This window comes from Lichenostomus cassidix, unplaced genomic scaffold, assembly GCF_008360975.1.
Source record: "Lichenostomus cassidix isolate B80296 unplaced genomic scaffold, HeHo_3.0 HiC_scaffold_864, whole genome shotgun sequence".
Lineage (NCBI taxonomy): Eukaryota > Metazoa > Chordata > Aves > Passeriformes > Meliphagidae > Lichenostomus > Lichenostomus cassidix.
Window position 1 is genome coordinate 1,016 of NW_028147344.1, and position 16,514 is coordinate 17,529.

The 16,514-nt window shown below is 50.6% G+C and overlaps 1 protein-coding gene across 5 annotated transcripts in view; it reads left to right on the plus strand.

The window, feature by feature from the left end:
• The first annotated feature begins 314 nt into the window (after positions 1-314).
• The window catches only part of SMC1A (structural maintenance of chromosomes 1A), a 32,477-nt gene continuing 16,277 nt past the window's right edge, over positions 315-16,514 (plus strand). For 4 of the 5 annotated variants that reach the window (XR_014847568.1, XM_085044839.1, XM_085044841.1 and 1 more), the window contains exons 1-11: positions 315-562; positions 1,563-1,751; positions 2,245-2,357; positions 3,377-3,580; positions 4,322-4,560; positions 5,222-5,480; positions 6,692-6,832; positions 6,965-7,047; positions 8,685-8,892; positions 11,723-11,908; positions 14,802-14,981. Coding sequence is in view for 4 of the 5 variants with exons in the window: in XM_085044839.1 (XP_084900965.1) it covers positions 454-562; positions 1,563-1,751; positions 2,245-2,357; positions 3,377-3,580; positions 4,322-4,560; positions 5,222-5,480; positions 6,692-6,832; positions 6,965-7,047; positions 8,685-8,892; positions 11,723-11,908; positions 14,802-14,981 (1,911 nt within the window). In the remaining variant the exon portion in view is untranslated. Of the gene's footprint in view, positions 563-1,562; positions 1,752-2,244; positions 2,358-3,376; positions 3,581-4,321; positions 4,561-5,221; positions 5,481-6,691; positions 6,833-6,964; positions 7,048-8,684; positions 8,893-9,016; positions 9,062-11,722; positions 11,909-14,801; positions 14,982-16,514 lie in introns of all 5 variants that reach the window. The other variant, XM_085044840.1, reaches the window with a different exon arrangement.

A 16,514-nucleotide genomic window follows, 5' to 3' on the forward strand; every position in this document is an offset into this window, starting at 1 on the left:
ATTTTTACCGAAAATCCCCCAATTTGCGTCCTCACTGCATCCTCCCGTTGCCATGGCGACGGGCGAGCCCATTCCCCTCCTCCCCCCTCCCTCCCTGCACACTTGGTACGCTCCATGCAAATGAGCCCGCTCGCGCCACCAATCCCGCATTCAAACCGCCGGCCAAGGGGGAGGTGGGAAGGCGGGGTTAACGGGAAGATTGACAGCAGTATTATCCTATCGAGAGGCGTCACTGCAAACTATCCACCAATGAGATGCCAGGAGGGCGGGGTTTAGTGAAGATTGACAGCGGCGGGAGCCAATCGCGAGGCGCGGCGCTCAGTCCCTCAGCGGCCGCCGCAGCTGCCGCTTTCCCGCCCTCCGGCCGCGGCTTCAGCCCGAGACCCCAAAAAACCTCCCCAAAAACCTCCCCAAACCCCCCGGGATCCTCCCGGGGATCCTCCCGGGACCACCATGGGCTTCCTGAAGCTCATCGAGATCGAGAACTTCAAATCGTACAAGGGCCGGCAGATCATCGGGCCTTTCCGCCGCTTCACCGCCATCATCGGCCCGAATGGCTCCGGTGGGTTCTGAGAGGGTTCTGAGGGGGTTCTGAGGGGGTTCTGAGGGGACTCAGTAATGGCCTGAGGGGTTCTGAGGGGATTCTGAGGTGTTCTGAGGGATTCTGAGGGGTTGTGGGGGGTTTTGAGGGGTTCTGAGTTGACTCTGAGGGGTTCTGATGGTTCTGAGGATTCTGAGGGGACTCAGTGATGTTCTGAGGGGTAACCCTGAATTATTTTCATCTCCCCGCTTTCTTCTCCCCCCACGCCCGGAGAAATATCCAGTTCTCGTTCCTTTTCTTTTTTGGGGTTTTTTTTTAAGCACTGATGTCTGCATTCGGCTTTTCTCCATTCTATATAATTCCCACTCTCTCCTTCACCTTTCCCTGGGGTTCTCCCTGGATTTCCTTCTTGCTTTTTTCCTCTTTTCGTGGGGTTCCTTCTTAATTTCCCTGGGTTCCCCCAAGCCCCCCGTTCCCTGATTTCATCCTAAACTCCTCATTCCCTGCTTTCCCCCAAATCCCTCACTCTTCCCACCTCTCCCATTCCCTATTTCCCCCTAAATCCCTCATTCCCTGCTTCCCGTCAATCCTCTCATCCTCTCCAATCCCCTCAAATCCCTCACTCTTCCCACTTCTCCCATTCCCTGAAGCCCCAAATTCCCTGATTTCCCCCTCATTCGCCATTTCTCATTCCCTCCATCCCCTAAGCCCCTCTTTCTCTCTAATCCCCCCAAATCCCCTCACTCTCCCCACCTCTCCCATTCCCTGGAGAAAATTCCCTGATTTTCTCCTCATTCCCTATTCCTCATTCCCTCATTCCCCCTCATTCCTTAGTTCCCTGGGTTTCCCCAAGCCCCCCATTCCCTGATTTCCCCCAAATCCTCTCACTCTTCCCACCTCTCCCATTCCCTATTTCCCCATAAATCCCTCATTCCCTGCTTTCCCCTCAATCCCCTCCTCCTCTCTAATCCCCCAAAATCCCCCCGAAATCCCCTCACCTCCCATTCCCCTCTCCCCTCAGGCAAATCCAACCTGATGGACGCCATCAGCTTCGTGCTGGGAGAGAAAACGAGCAACTTGCGGGTGAAAACCCTGCGGGATTTGATCCACGGAGCTCCCGTGGGGAAACCTGCGGCCAACAGGGCTTTTGTCAGCATGGTGTATTCCGAGGAGGGAGCTGAGGACAGAACCTTCGCCCGGGTCATCGTTGGTGAGCCTGGGGACACGGGTTTGGGGCCGTTTGGGGGGGTTTGGGGACAGTTTGAGGTGATTTGGGGACATTTTGGGGTAGTTTGGGGACATCTTGGGGTGATTTGGGGACGTTGTGGGGTAGTTAGGGGACATTTTGGGGTAGTTTGGGGACAGTTTGGGGTGATTTGGGGACATTTTGGGGTAGTTTGGGGACATCTTGGGGTAGTTTGGGGACAGTTTGGGGTGTTTGGGGACAGTTTGGGGTTAGTTGGGGTGGTTTGGGGACAGTTTGGGGTGGTTTGGGGCTGGTTAGGGGTGGTTTGGGGAGATTTGGGGACATTTTGGGGTGGTTTGGGGAGGGAGATGTGCATCAGGTGAGATATACGGGGTTTGTTTTATGAGGTTTGCAGGGTTTAGGGGACACATTTTGGGGGGATTTAGGGTTTTGGGGACACATTTTGGGGGATTTAGGGTTTTTGGGATCCCCTGCCACCCCAAAATTCCCACCCCAGGCAGCTCCTCGGAGTACAAAATCAACAACCGCGTGGTGCAGCTCAGCGAGTACAGCGAGGAGCTGGAAAAGTTGGGAATTCTCATCAAGGCTCGCAATTTCCTCGTCTTCCAGGTGGGCAGGGAGCTCGGGAAGGGGGGATTTGGGGCTTTTGGGGACAGTTTGGGGAGATTTAGGGGAATTTGGGGAGGTTTAGAGAGGGCCTGGGGGTCCTTTTGTAGGTTCAGGGGGGTTTTGAGGCAATTTGGGGCAGTTTGGGGAGGTTTGGAGGGGATTTGGGGTCAGTTTAGGGAGATTCAGGGGGGTTTTGGGGCAGTTTGGGAAGATTTAGAGAAAGTTTGGGGTGGTCTTGGGGCAGTTTAGGGAAGTTAGGAAGGAGTTTGGAGGGCCTTGGGTTCAGGACGGGTTTGGGGAGGTTTAGGGGGATTTTGGGGCAGTTTGGGGAGGTTTAGGGGGATTTTGGGGCAGTTTGGGGAGGTTTAGAGAGGGTTTGGGGGGCCTTGTTTAGGTTTTGGGGTAGTTTAGGGAGGTTTAGGGGAGGTTTTATGGATTTGGGAAGTTTTCTCCCCACAGGGATCTCCCATTCCCTCTAGAGATTTGGGGTCTCCCAATCCCCCTTTTCCATGGAATCTTTGGCCAGGAAGAGCCCAAAAGAGCACATGGCTCTGTTTGAGGAGATCAGATGGGGATTTAGGGTTTTCCCACAGGGTTTTTGGGATCTCTAACAGGGATTTTGGGATCTCTAACTCCCATTTCCCAGGGAGCAGTGGAATCCATCGCCGTGAAGAACCCCAAGGAGCTCTGTTTGAGGAGATGGGGATTTAGGGATTCAGGAATTCAGGGGTTTCCCACAGGGTTTTTGGGATTCCCCACAAGAATTTAGGGTTTTCCCACATGGATTTAGAGTTTTTCCTTGTGAATTTAGGATTTTTCACTGCCATTTCGCAGGGAGCAGTGGAATCCATCACCATAAAGAGCCCCAAGGAGCGCACGGCTCTGTTTGAGGAGATCAGATGGGGATTTAGGGACTTCCCACAGGGTTTTTGGGATCTCTAACAGGGATTTAGGGATTTCCCATATGGATTTTGGGATCTCTAGCAGGGATTTTAGGATTTTTCACTGCCATTTCGCAGGGAGCAGTGGAGTCCATCGCCATGAAGAACCCCAAGGAGCGCACGGCTCTGTTTGAGGAGATCAGCCGCTCGGGAGAATTGGCTCCAGAATACGACAAACGCAAGAAGGAGATGGTGAAGGCTGAGGAGGACACTCAGTTCAATTATCACCGCAAGAAAAACATTGCAGCCGAACGAAAGGAGGCCAAGCAGGAGAAGGAGGAGGTTGGGAACGCTGGGAATTTTGGGAAAATGGGGTTTTTGACTCGGATTTGGGGTCATATTGGGAGTGTGGTGGTGTTGGGGTGGGAATGGTGGGTGTAGGATGAGTGAAAATGGGGATTGAAAGGGATTTTAAAGGAAGGATGGTAGAGGGAAGGAGGGAAAGGAATGAGGGGATTGTTGTGTTCCTGCAAATCCCTCGGGAATCTGTGTGAATCCCATGGGAATCTCAGTGTGAATCCCATGGGAATCTCCCTGCAAATCTACAGGAGTCTCCGCCAAATCCCATGGAAATCTTCTCCAAATCTCTCAGAAATCTCCCTGTAGATCCCATGGAAATCTCCCTGCAGATTTCTGAAGATTTTCCCTACAGGATTCTCAGGAATCTCCCTGCAAATCCTTCAGAAATCTCCCTCAAATCCCACAAAAATCTCCCTCAAATCCTATGAAAATCTCCCCCAAATCCCTCAGAAGTCTCCCTCAAATCCCTCAGGAATTTCACTGCAGATTTCTTGGGAATTTCCCTGAAACCTCTCGGGAATCTCCCTGCAAATCCTATGGAAATCTCCCTTGAGATGTCTCGGGAATTTCATTGCAGATTTCTCCAGATTTTCCCTGCAGATTTCTCGTGAATTTCCCTACAAATCCCACCGAAACCTCCCCAAATCCCACAGAAATCTCCCAAAATCCCACACAAACCTCCCCAAATCCCACCCCAAATTCCCAAATCCCTCCTCCCCTCAGGCTGACCGCTACCAGCGCCTCAAGGACGAGGTGGTTCGAGCTCAGGTGCAGCTGCAGCTCTTCAAACTCTTCCACAACGAAGCCGAAATCGAGAAACTCAACAAGGAGTTGGGGCTGAAAAACCGTGAGATCGACAAGGACAAGAAGAGGATGGACAGGGTGGAGGACGAGCTGAAGGACAGGAAAAAGGAGCTGGGCAAGATGATGAGGGAGCAGCAGCAGATTGAGAAGGAGATTAAGTGAGGCTGGTTTGGGAAATGTTGGGATTTTGGGGAGTTTTGGGGGATTTTGGAATTGGGGGGTTTGGGGGATTTTGGGGTGGTTTGGATTCTGGATCTGGACTTCATCCAGAAATTTTGGGATTTTCCAGGAGTTTCATCCAGGAATTTTTCAGGGGTTTTGTGCAGGAATTTTGGGGTTTCCCACAGGGAAAAGAACTCAGAGCTGAACCAGGGATTGGGTTCCAGGGGGTTCTTCATCCAGGGGTTTTCCAGGGGTTTCATCCTGGAATTTTAGTTTTTCCATGGGGAAAAGGACTCAGAGCTGAACCAGAATGGTTTCATCTGGGAATTTTGGGGTTTCCCACAGGGAGAAGGACTCAGAGCTGAACCAGGAATTGGGTTCTCTGGGGGCTTCATCCAGGGATTTCATCCAGGGCTTTTCCAGGGGTTTCATGCAGGAATTTTGGGGTTTTGCAGGGGCTTCATCCAGGGGTTCTGCAAGGTTTTCACCCAGGAATTTTGGGGTTTTGCAGGGGCTTCATCCAGGGGTTCTGCAAGGTTTTCACCCAGGAATTTTGGGGTTTTGCAGGGGCTTCATCCAGGGGTTCTGCAAGGTTTTCACCCAGGAATTTTGGGGTTTTGCAGGGTTTTCACCCAGGAATTTTGGGGTTTCCCACAGGGAGAAGGACTCAGAGCTGAACCAGAAGCGCCCGCAGTACATCAAGGCCAAGGAGAACACTTCCCACAAAATCAAGAAGCTGGAAGCAGCACGGAAATCGCTGCAGAACGCCCAGAAACAGTACAAGAAACGCAAGGCAGACATGGATGAGCTGGAGAAGGAAATGCTCTCCGTGGAGAAATCCCGACAGGAATTCGAGGAGCGCATGGAGGAGGAGAGTCAGAGCCAGGGGAGGGATCTGACCCTGGAGGAGAACCAGGTGTGGGGTGATGCTGTGGGGTTTGGGGTGATCCTGGGGGGTTTGGGGAGGGATGGACCTGTCCATGGAGCTCCATCCCTGCTGTTCCCGTGGGATTTTGGGAGCGCTGAGCTGCTCATGGAGCTCCATCCATGCTGATCCCATGGAGCTCCATCTATGCTAAACCTACGGGATTTTGGGAGTGCTGAGCTGACCGTGGAGCTCCATCTGTGTTGATCCCATGGAGCTCCATCCCTGCTGATCCCACGGAATTTTGGGGGCTCTGAGCTGCCCGTGGAGCTCCATCCATGCTGAGTCTGTGGGATTTGGGGAATGCTGATCCTGCGGGATTTTGGGAAGGCTGCACCTGCCTATGGAGCTCCATCCATGCTGATTCCATGGGATTTTTGGGAGCCCTGATCCCATGGAGCTCCATCCATTCTGATCCTACCTGTGGAGCTCCACCTGTGCTGATCCCAGTACTCTGACCTCACGGCATTTTGGGAGCTCTGAGCTGCTTGTGGAGCTCCATCCATTTTTATTTTGCTCGTGGAGCTCCATCCCTGCTGATCCCATGGAATTTGGGGAGCTCTGAGCTGCCCATGGAGCTCCATCCATTCTTATACCTATGGAGCTCCATCCAGGTTGATTCTGTAGAGCTCCATCTGTGCAGATTGCGTGGAGCTCCATTCAGCCTAATCCCATGGGATGTGGGGAGGGCTGAGCTGCCTGTGAAGCTCCATCTCTGCTGATCCCGTGGAGTTCCATCCATTGTTATCCTGCTCATGGAGCTCCATCCAGGCTGATTCCATGGAGCTCCATCCATTCTTATCCTGCCCATGGAGCTTCATCTGTGCTGATCCCATGGAGTTTGGGGAGCTTGTGGAGCTCCACCCTCGCTGATCCCATGGAGCTCCATCTGTTCTGATCCCGCGGGATTTTGGGAGCCCTGAGCTGCCCGTGGAGCTCCATCCCTGCTGATCCTGTGGAGCTCCATCTGAACTGATCCTGAGGGATTTGGGGAGCTCTGAGCTGCCCGTGGAGCTCCATCTCTGCTGATCCCGTGGAGCTCCATCTCTGCTGATCCTGTGGAGCTCCATCCCTGCTGATCCCGTGGAGCTCCATCCATTCTTATCCTGCCCATGGAGCTCCATCCCTGCTGATCCCATGGAGCTCCATCCCTGCTGACCCCACAGGATTTTGGGATCGCTGACCCCGAATTCCGGCCGTAGGTCAAGAAGTACCACCGGCTGAAGGAGGAGGCCAGCAAGCGAGCAGCCACGCTAGCCCAGGAGCTCGAGAAGTTCAACCGAGACCAGAAAGCTGACCAGGACCGGCTGGACCTGGAGGAGAGGAAGAAGGTGGAGACTGAGGTGAGACCCCTGGGTGTCCCCAACCCCCCCCTGAGACCCCTGGGTGTCCCCAAACCCCCCTGGGTGCCCCCAAACCCCCTGAGAGCCCAGGAGCCCCTGCCCCTCTCTGTCACTCTGTCCCTCTGTCCCCAGGCCAAGATCAAGCAGAAGCTTCGGGAGATCGAGGAGAACCAGAAGCGAATCGAGAAGCTCGAGGAGTACATTGCCACCAGCAAGTGGGTGCTGTGTCCTTGTCACCAGCCCTGTGTCCCCAAATCACAGTTTTCCCGCAAATTCCATTTTTTCTTGTTTTTTTCTCCCAAATCCCATTTTTCCCCCCAAATCCCATTTTTCCCCATTTTTCCTCCCAAATCCCATTTTTTCTGTTTCCCCCCCCATTTTTTCCTGTTTTCTTCCTTCCCAAATCCCTTTTTTCCCCCCCAAATTCCATTTTTTCCTGTTTTTCCCCTCCCTCAAATTCCAATTTTTCCCCCCAGACAACACCTGGAGGAGCAGAAACACCCCAAGGGTTTCTGACTTACCCCAGATCCCATTTTTTCCCCATTTTTTCTCCCTAAATTCCATTTTCCCCCCAAATCCCATTTTTCCTGTTTTTTTTCTCCCAAATCCCGTTATTTTTCCCATTTTTTTAACCCCTAAATCCCATTTTTCCCATTAATTCCCCCAAATCCCATTTTTTTTCCTGTTCTTCCCCCCCCATTTTTTTCTATTTTCTTCCCCCCCAATCCCATTTTTCCCCATTTTTCCTCCAGACAATCCCTGGAGGAGCAGAAACACCTGGAGGATCTGTGATTGACCCCAAATCCCATTTTTTTCCCCATTTTTTTCCCTCAGAGAGTCACTGGAGGAGCTGTGATTGACCCCAAATCCCATTCTTTTCCCCTAAATCCCATTTTTTCCCTGATTTTCCCCCCCAAACCCCATTTTTCCCCCAAAAATCCCATTTTTTCCCTGTTTTCCTCCCCCAAAATCCCATTTTTCCCCGTTTTTCTCGCTGACAATCCCTAGAGGAGCAGAAACGCCTGGAAGGAGAGCTGTGCTTGACCCCAAATCATATTTTTTCCTATATTTTCCCCATTTTTCCCCCCAGACAATCCCTGGAGGATCTGTGATTGACCCCAAATCCCATTTTCCCCCCATTTTTCCCCCATTTTTTTCCTCAGTCACTGGAGGATCTGTGATTGACCCCAAATCTCATTTTTTCCCCGCTTTTCCCTGTTTCTCCCCCAGACAATCCCTGGAGGAGCAGAAGCGGCTGGAGGGAGAGCTGTGATCGACCCCAAATCCCATTTTTTCCCCATTTTTCCCCATTTTTCCCCCATTTTCCCCCATTTTTTCCCCATTTTTTCCCCATTTTTTCCCCATTTTTTCCCCATTTTTTCCCCATTTTTTCCCCATTTTTTCCCCATTTTTTCCCCATTTTTTCCCGTTTCTCCCCACAGACAATCCCTGGAGGAGCTGTGATTGACCCCAAATCCCATTTTTTCCCCATTTTCCCCCATTTTTTCCCCATTTCTCCCCCCAGACAATCCCTGGAGGAGCAGAAGTGCCTGGAGGGAAAGCTGTGATCGACCCCAAATCCCATTTTTTCCCATTTTTTCCCCTTTTTCCCCCATTTTTTCCCATTTCTCCCCCAGACAGTCCCTGGAGGAGCAGAAGCGCCTGGAGGATCTGCGACTGACCCCAAAATCCCATTTTTCCCCACAGACAATCCCTGGAGGAGCAGAAGCGGCTGGAAGGGGAGCTGTGATTGACCCCAAACCCCATTTTTTCCCCGTTTTTCCCCATGACAATCCCTTGAGGAGCTGTGATGAACCCCAAAATCCCATTTTTTCCCTGTTTCTCCCCACAGACAATCCCTGGAGGAGCAGAAACGCCTGGAAGGGGAGCTGACAGAAGAGGTGGAGCTGGCCAAGCGGCGAATCGACGAGATCAACAAGGAGCTGAACCAGGTGATGGAGCAACTGGGCGACGCCAGGATCGACCGGCAGGAGAGCAGCCGGCAGCAGCGCAAGGCCGAGATCATGGACAGCATCAAGAGGCTCTACCCCGGGTCTGTGGTGAGGAAAAATGCCCAAAAATCACCCCAAAAGTACCCAAAATCGCCCCAAAAATACCCTGAAAAACTGGGCGCCCAAAAGTGCCCCAAAAGTAGCCCAAAAATGCCCCAAAAAGCAGTGTAAGGCAGAGATCATGGACAGCATCAAGAGGCTCTACCCCGGATCTGTGGTGAGGAAAACTGCCTAAAAATGGCAGGAAAACTGCTAAAAAATACCCCAAAACCACCCTAAAATCGCCCAAAAAATACCCTGAAAAACTGGGCAAAAATAGCCCAAAAGTGCCCCAAAAAGCAGCGCAAGGCAGAGATCACGGACAGCATCAAGAGGCTCTACCCCGGGTCTGTGGTGAGGAAAAATGCCTAAAAATGGCAGGAAAACTGCCCAAAAATCACCCCAAAAATACCCAAAAAATACCCTGAAAAAACTGTGCAAAAATAGCCCAAAAGTGCCCCAAAAGTAGCCCAAAAATGCCCCAAAAAGCAGTGCAAGGCTGAGATCATGGACAGCATCAAGAGGCTCTACCCCGGATCTGTGGTGAGGAAAACTGCCTAAAAATGGCAGGAAAACTGCCCAAAAATCACCCCAAAAATACCCCAAATCACCCAAAAAATACCCTGAAAAGCTGTGCAAAAATAGCTCAAAAGTGCCCCAAAAAGCAGCGCAAGGCAGAGATCATGGACAGCATCAAGAGGCTCTACCTGGGATCTGTGGTGAGGAACACATTGAAAATCACACCAAAAATACCCTGAAACTGCACCAAAAATACCCCAAAAAACTGTAAAAATTGTCCCAAAAATAGCGCAAAAGTGCCCCAAAAAGCAGCGCAAGGCTGAGATCATGGACAGCAGCAAGAGGCTCTGCCCCAGATCTGTGGTGAGGAAAACATCGAAAATCACCCCAAAATCACCCCAAAAATACCCCAGAAATAGCCTGAAAACTGCCCCAAAATTGCCTCAAAAATACCTCAAAAATACCCCAAAAACTGCCTGAAAAATGCCCCAAAAATAACATCAAAACCACGCCAAAACTGTCCCAAAGATACCCCAAAACTGCGTCAAAACCACTCCAAAACTGCCACAAAAATAGCCTGAAAACTGCACGAAAAGGTGCCCCAAAAATACCCCAAAAATGGCCCCAAAAATACCCCAAAAAGTGCCCCAAAACAGCCCCAGAGCCCTCAGCAGGCAGCAGTGCAAGGCTGAGATCATGGGCAGCATCGAGAGGCTCTGCCCCAGATCTGTGGTGAGAAAAACACCCAAAAATGCCCAAAATTAGCCAAAAAATACCCTGAAACTGTGCCAAAACCACCCCAAACCTGCATCAAAATCATCCCAAAAATGACCCCGAAAGTGCCCCAAAAGCAGCGCAAGGCCAAGATCATGGACAGCATCAAGAGGCTCTACCCCAGATCTGTGGCGAGAAAAACACCCAAAACTGGCCAAAAAATACCCCAAAAATACCCTGAAAACTGCACCAAAATCACCCCAAAATTGCACCAAAAACTGCCACAAAAATACCCCAAAAGAGTCCAAAAATTGCCCCAAAAACACTGCAAAAACTGCCCCGAAAACATCACCAAAACCACCCCAAAACTGCCCAAACCCATTTCTGAGTTCCCAGTCCCAATTTTGGGGTCCCTCACCCCATTTTCAGGATTTTTCCCCTCAGTGTGGCCTCCTCATCGCTCTGTGCCAGCTGACCTTAACCCTCTCCCCATTTCTGACATTCCAAATCCCATTTTCAGGGTCCCCAATCCCATTTTCGGGGTCCCCAATCCCATTTTCGGGGTCCCCAATCCCATTTTCAGGGTCCCCAATCCCATTTTTGGGGTCCCTGACCCCATATCTGCTGTTCCCTCCTCAGTATGGTCTGTGCCAGCGTACCCAGAAGAACTTAAGCCTCATTTCTGATGCTCCCTAATGCATTTTTGGGGTCCCTGATCCTGTTTTTGGGGTCCCTGATCCCATTTTTGGGGCCCCCTAACCCAGTTTCGGGGTCCCTGATCCTGTTTTTTGGGGTTGCCGATCCCATTTTTTTGGTTTTTCTCCTCAGTACAGCCGGCTGATCAACCTATGCCAGCCGATGCAGAAGAGCCTGACCCTAATCCCAGGCCTTTCCAATGCTTCCTGCCCCATTTTTGGGGTCCCAAATCCCGTTTTTGGGGTCACCAATCCCATTTTTGGGGTCCCTGATCCCATTTTTGGGGTCCCTGATCCCATTTTTGGGTTTTCCCTCAGTATGGCCAGCTGATCGACCTGTGCCAGCCCACGCAGAAGGAATCAAGCCTCTTTTCTGATGTTTTTCTCCTCATTTCTGACATTCCAAATCCCATTTTTTGGGTCCCTGATCCTGTTTTTGGGGTCCCTGATCCCATTTTTTGGGTTTTCCCCTCAGTATGGCCGGCTGATAGACCTGTGCCAGCCCACCCAGAACTTCAGCCTCATTTCTGATGCTCCCTGCCCCATTTTCAGGGTCCCCTAACTCATTTCTGAGGCCCCTGATCCCATTTTTGGGATCCCTGATCCCATTTTTGGGGTCTCTGATCCCATTTTCGGGGTCCTTTAACCCATTTTTGGGGTCGCTGATCCCATTTTCGGGGTCCTTTAACCCATTTTTGGGGTCCCTGATCCCGTTTTTGGGTTTTCCCCCAGTATGGCTGGCTGATCGCCCTGTGCCAGCCCACCTAGAAGAACCCGAGCCTCATTTCCAGTGCTCCCTACCCCATTTTCGTGGTCCCCTACCCCTTTTCTGAGCCCCCCTAGCCCATTTTTAGGGTCCCTGATCCCGTTTTTGGGATCCCCAATCCCATTTTAGGGTTTTTTTCCCCCAGTACGGCCGGCTGATCGACCTGTGCCAGCCCACCCAGAAGAAGTACCAGATTGCGGTGACCAAGGTGCTGGGGAAGAACATGGACGCCATCATCGTGGATTCGGAGAAAACGGGCAGGGATTGCATCCAGTACATCAAGGAGCAGCGCGGGGAACCTGAAACCTTCTTACCCTTGGATTATCTCGAGGTGAGACCCTAAAAACTGATCCTAAAAGGGTTTGGGGTCAGCAGAGTCATCCTAAAAGGGTTTGGGGTCAGCAGGATCATCCTAAAAGGGTTTGGGGTCATTGTTAAGGAGTTTGGAGTCAGCAGAGTCATCCTGAGGGGTTTCAGGAGCCTGAGACCTTCCTGCCGCTGGATTACCTCGAGGTGAGACCCTAAAACTGATCCTAAAGGGGTTTGGGGTCAGCAGGTTCATCCTAAAAGGGTTTGGGGTGATCCCAAAAGGGATTGCATCCAGTACATCAAGGAGCAGCACAGGGAACCCGAAACCTTCTTACCTTTGGATTATCTTGAGGTGAGACCCTAAAAACTGATCCTAAAAGGGTTTGGGGTCATTGTTAAAGGGTTTGCATCCAGTACGTCAGTGGGGAACCTGAGACATTCTTATCTTTGGATTATCTCGAGGTGAGACCCTAAAAACTGATCCTAAAGGAGTTTGGGGTCAGCAGGGTCATCCTGCGGGGTTTGGGGTGATCCTAAAAGGGATTACATCCAGTACATCAGCAGGGAGCCTGAGACTTTCTTACCCTTGGATTACATTGAAGTGAGACCCTAAAAACTGGTCCTAAAAGGGTTTGGGGTCAGCAGGTTCATCCTAAAGGGGTTTGGGGTGATCCCAAAAGAGATTGCATCCAGTACATCAGTGGGGAGCCTGAGACCTTCTTACCCTTGGATTATCTCGAGGTGAGACCCTAAAAATGGGGTTTGGGGTGATCCTAAAAGGGTTTGGGGTGATCAGGGTTCATCCTAAAGGGGTTTGAGGTCATCCTGAGGGGTTTCAGGAACCTGAGACCTTCCTGCCCCTGGATTATCTCGAGGTGAGATCCTAAAAATGGGATCTGGGGTCTAATAGGGGATTTGGGGTGATCCTAAAAGGGTTTGGGGTCATCCAGAGGGGATTGGGCAGCCTGAGATGTTCCTGTTCCTGGATTATCTTGAGATGAGACCCTAAAAGGGGTTTGGGGTGATCCTAAAAGGGTTTGGGGTCAGCAGAGGCCTTCCTGCCACTGGATTATCTTGAGGTGAGATCATAAAAATCTTTGGGGGTTTGGGGTTTAACAGGGGATTTGGGGAGCCTGAGACCTTCCTGCCCTTGGATTATCTCGAGGTGAGATCCTAAAAATAGGTTTGGGATGATCCTAAAAGGGTTTGGAGAGCCTGAGACCTTCCTGCCGCTGGATTATCTCGAGCTGAGACCCTAAAAATGGGATTTTTTGGGATTCCAGGTGAAACCCACAGACGAGAAGCTGCAGGAGCTGCAGGGGTGGTTCTGATCCCTCGAATTCTTAGGATTTTCGGGATTTCTGGGGGATTTTTGGGATTCTGACCCCCCGATTTTTGCGATTTTCAGGATTTTCGGGTTTTTAGATTTCTAACCCAAATTTTTTTTGGATTTTTGGGATTCCAGGGGAAACCCACAGACGGGAAGCTGCGGGGGAGGTTTTTTTGGGTTCTGTCGCCATTTTTAGGGTTCTGACCCCCTGGGATTTTTGGGGGGGTTTTTTTGATTTTTAGGATTTTGGGGTTCTGACCCCCTGATTTTCGGGATTTTTGGGATTCTGACCCCCTGATTTTCGGGATTTTTGGGTTTCTTGTGTTTCTAACCCCAATTTTTTTGGGGATTTTTGGGGTTCCAGGTGAAACCCACGGACGAGAAGCTGCGGGAGCTGCCAGGGCTAGTTTTTCAGGTTTCTAAGTCCATTTTTGGGTTTCTAACCCCCCTGATTTTAAGGATTTTTGGGATTTTGGGGTTCTGACCCTCCTGATTTTTAGGATTTTTGTGATTCCAGGTGAAACCCACGGATGAGAAGCTGCAGGGAGGTTTTTTGGGTTTCTGTGCCCCCTGATTTTTGGGATTTTTGGGTTTTTTGTGTTTCTAACCCAAATTTTTTTCAGGATTTTTGGGATTTTGGGGTTCTAACCCCAATTTTTTTTGTGATTTTCAGGTTTTTTTGTGTTTCTAACCCCAATTCTTTTTGGGATTCCAGGTGAAACCCACAGACGAGAAGCTGTGGGAGCTGCCGGGGTGATTCTGACCTTCTGATTTTCAGGATTTTCAGGTTTTTTGTGTTTCCAACCCCAATTTTTTTCAGGATTTTCAGGATTTTTCGGTTTCTAACCCCATTTTTGTGTTCCAACCCCAATTTTTTGGGGGATTTTCTTGATTCCAGGTGAAACTGACAGGCGAGAAGCTGCGGGAGCTGCTGGGGTGATTCTAACCCCCTGATTTTTTCAGGATTTTTGAGATTTTTTTCGGGACTTTTGAGATTTTTTTTGGGATTTTTGTGTTTCTAACCCCATTTTTTTTCAGGATTTTTGTGATTTTTGTGTTTCTAACCCAAATTTTTTAGGATTTTCAGGGTTTTTGTGTCTCTAACCCCAATTTTTTTTGGATTGCAGGTGAAACCCACAGACGAGAAGCTGCAAGAGCTGCTGGGGTGGTTTTTTTGGGTTTCTTCCCCCTGATGTTCGGGATTTTGGGGTTCTAACCCCAATTTTTTTGGGATTTTTGGATTGCAGGTGAAACCCACGGACGAGAAGCTGTGGGAGCTGCTGGGGTGATTCTAACCCCCTGATTTTCGAGATTTTTGAGATTTTTTTGGGGATTTTTGAGATTTTTTTTTGGATTTTCGTGTTTCTAATCCCATTTTTTTCAGGATTTTTGGGATTTTTGTGTCTCTAACCCAAATTTTTTAGGATTTTCAGGGGTTTTGTGTCTCTAACCCCAATTTTTTTTGGATTGCAGATGAAGCCCACGGATGAGAAGCTGCGGGAGCTGCAAGGGCTGTTTTTTAGGTTTCTAACTCCATTTTTGAGTTTCTAACCCCAATTTTTTTGGGGGATTTTTGTGATTCCAGGTGAAGCCCACAGACGAGAAGCTGCGGGAGCTGCGGGGAGCCAAGCTGGTGATCGATGTGATTCGCTATGAACCTCCTCACATCAAGAAAGCTCTGCAGTTCGCCTGCGGCAACGCCCTGGTGTGTGACAACGTGGAGGACGCCAGGAGGATCGCCTTCGGGGGACACCAGAGGCACAAGGTGACACCAGAAATACCCCAGAAATATCCTAAAAATATCCCAAATCCACCAGAAAAGTATCTGGGAAATATCCGCAAAAACACACAAAAAATGTCCCCAGAAATGCACAAAGAATATCCCAAAAATATCCCAAATCCACCCGAAAAATATCTGGGAAATATCCATAAAAACACACCAAAAATATCCCCAAAATTGCACAAAGAATATCCCAAAAATATCCCAAAAATGCCCCCAAAATACCCCAAAGATACCCCAGAGCCTTCGGGGGACACCAGAGGCACAAGGTGACACCAGAAATACCCCAAATCCTCCCAAAACACCTGACCTGGCTGTGCCTCAATGTCCCCAGTGATGTCCTCAATGATCCTAATGTGCCCAATGTCCCCATTAATGTCCCCAGTGTCCCTATTGATGTCCCCATTAATGTCCTCAGTGTCCCCATTAATGTCCCCAGATGGTGGCCCTGGATGGCACGCTGTTCCAGAAGTCCAGGGTGATCTCAGGGTGATCCTAGTGTCCCCAAAGACCCAAATGTCCCCAATGTCCCCAATATCCTCAACATCCCCAATGTCCCCAGGGACCTCAATGTCCCCAAAGACCCAAATGTCTGTAATGACCTCAATGTCCCCAATGTCCCCAGTATCCCCAATGTCCCCAATGATCTCAACATCCCCACTGATGTCCCCAATGCCCCCAACATCTCCAATATCCCCAGCATCCCCACTGATGTCCCCAGTGTCCCCATTAATGTCCCCAACGTCCCCAGATGGTGGCCCTGGATGGCACACTGTTCCAGAAGTCAGGAGTGATCCCAAGGCCCCCAATGTCCCCAGTGTCCCCAACATCTCCAATATCCCCAGTATCCCAAATGATGTCAATGTCCCCAGCGTCCCCATTGGGGACATCAGTGGGGATCTCAACGTCCCCACTGATGTCCCCAATGTCCCCATTGCTGTCCCCACCAGATGGTGGCCCTGGATGGCATGCTGTTGCAGAAGTCAGGGGTGATCTCAATGTCCCCAACATCCCCAATGTCCCCACTGATGTCCCCAGCGTCCCAATGTCCCCATTAATGTCCCCAATGTCGCCACAGACGGTGGCCCTGGACAGCACACTGTTCCAGAAGTCGGGGTGTCCCCAATGTCCCCAGTGTCCCCAGTATCCCCAATATCCTGAACATCCCCAAATGTCCCCAGCATCCCCATAAATGTCCCCATTGCTGTCCCCAATCAGACGGTGGTCCTGGACAGCATACTGTTCCAGAAGTCTGGGGTGTCCCAGTGTCCCCAGTAATGTCCCCAGTGTCCCCATTGCTGTCCCCACCAGACGGTGGCCCTGGACGGCATGCTGTTCCAGAAGTCAGGGGTGACCCCAATGTCCCCATTAATGTCCCCAGTGTCCCCATCGTCCCCACTGATGTCCCCAGTGTCCCAATGTCCCCATTAATGTCCCCATTGCTGTCCCCAATCAGACGGTGGCCCTGGACGGCACGCTGTTCCAGAAGTCAGGTGTGATCTCAATGTCCCCATTAAT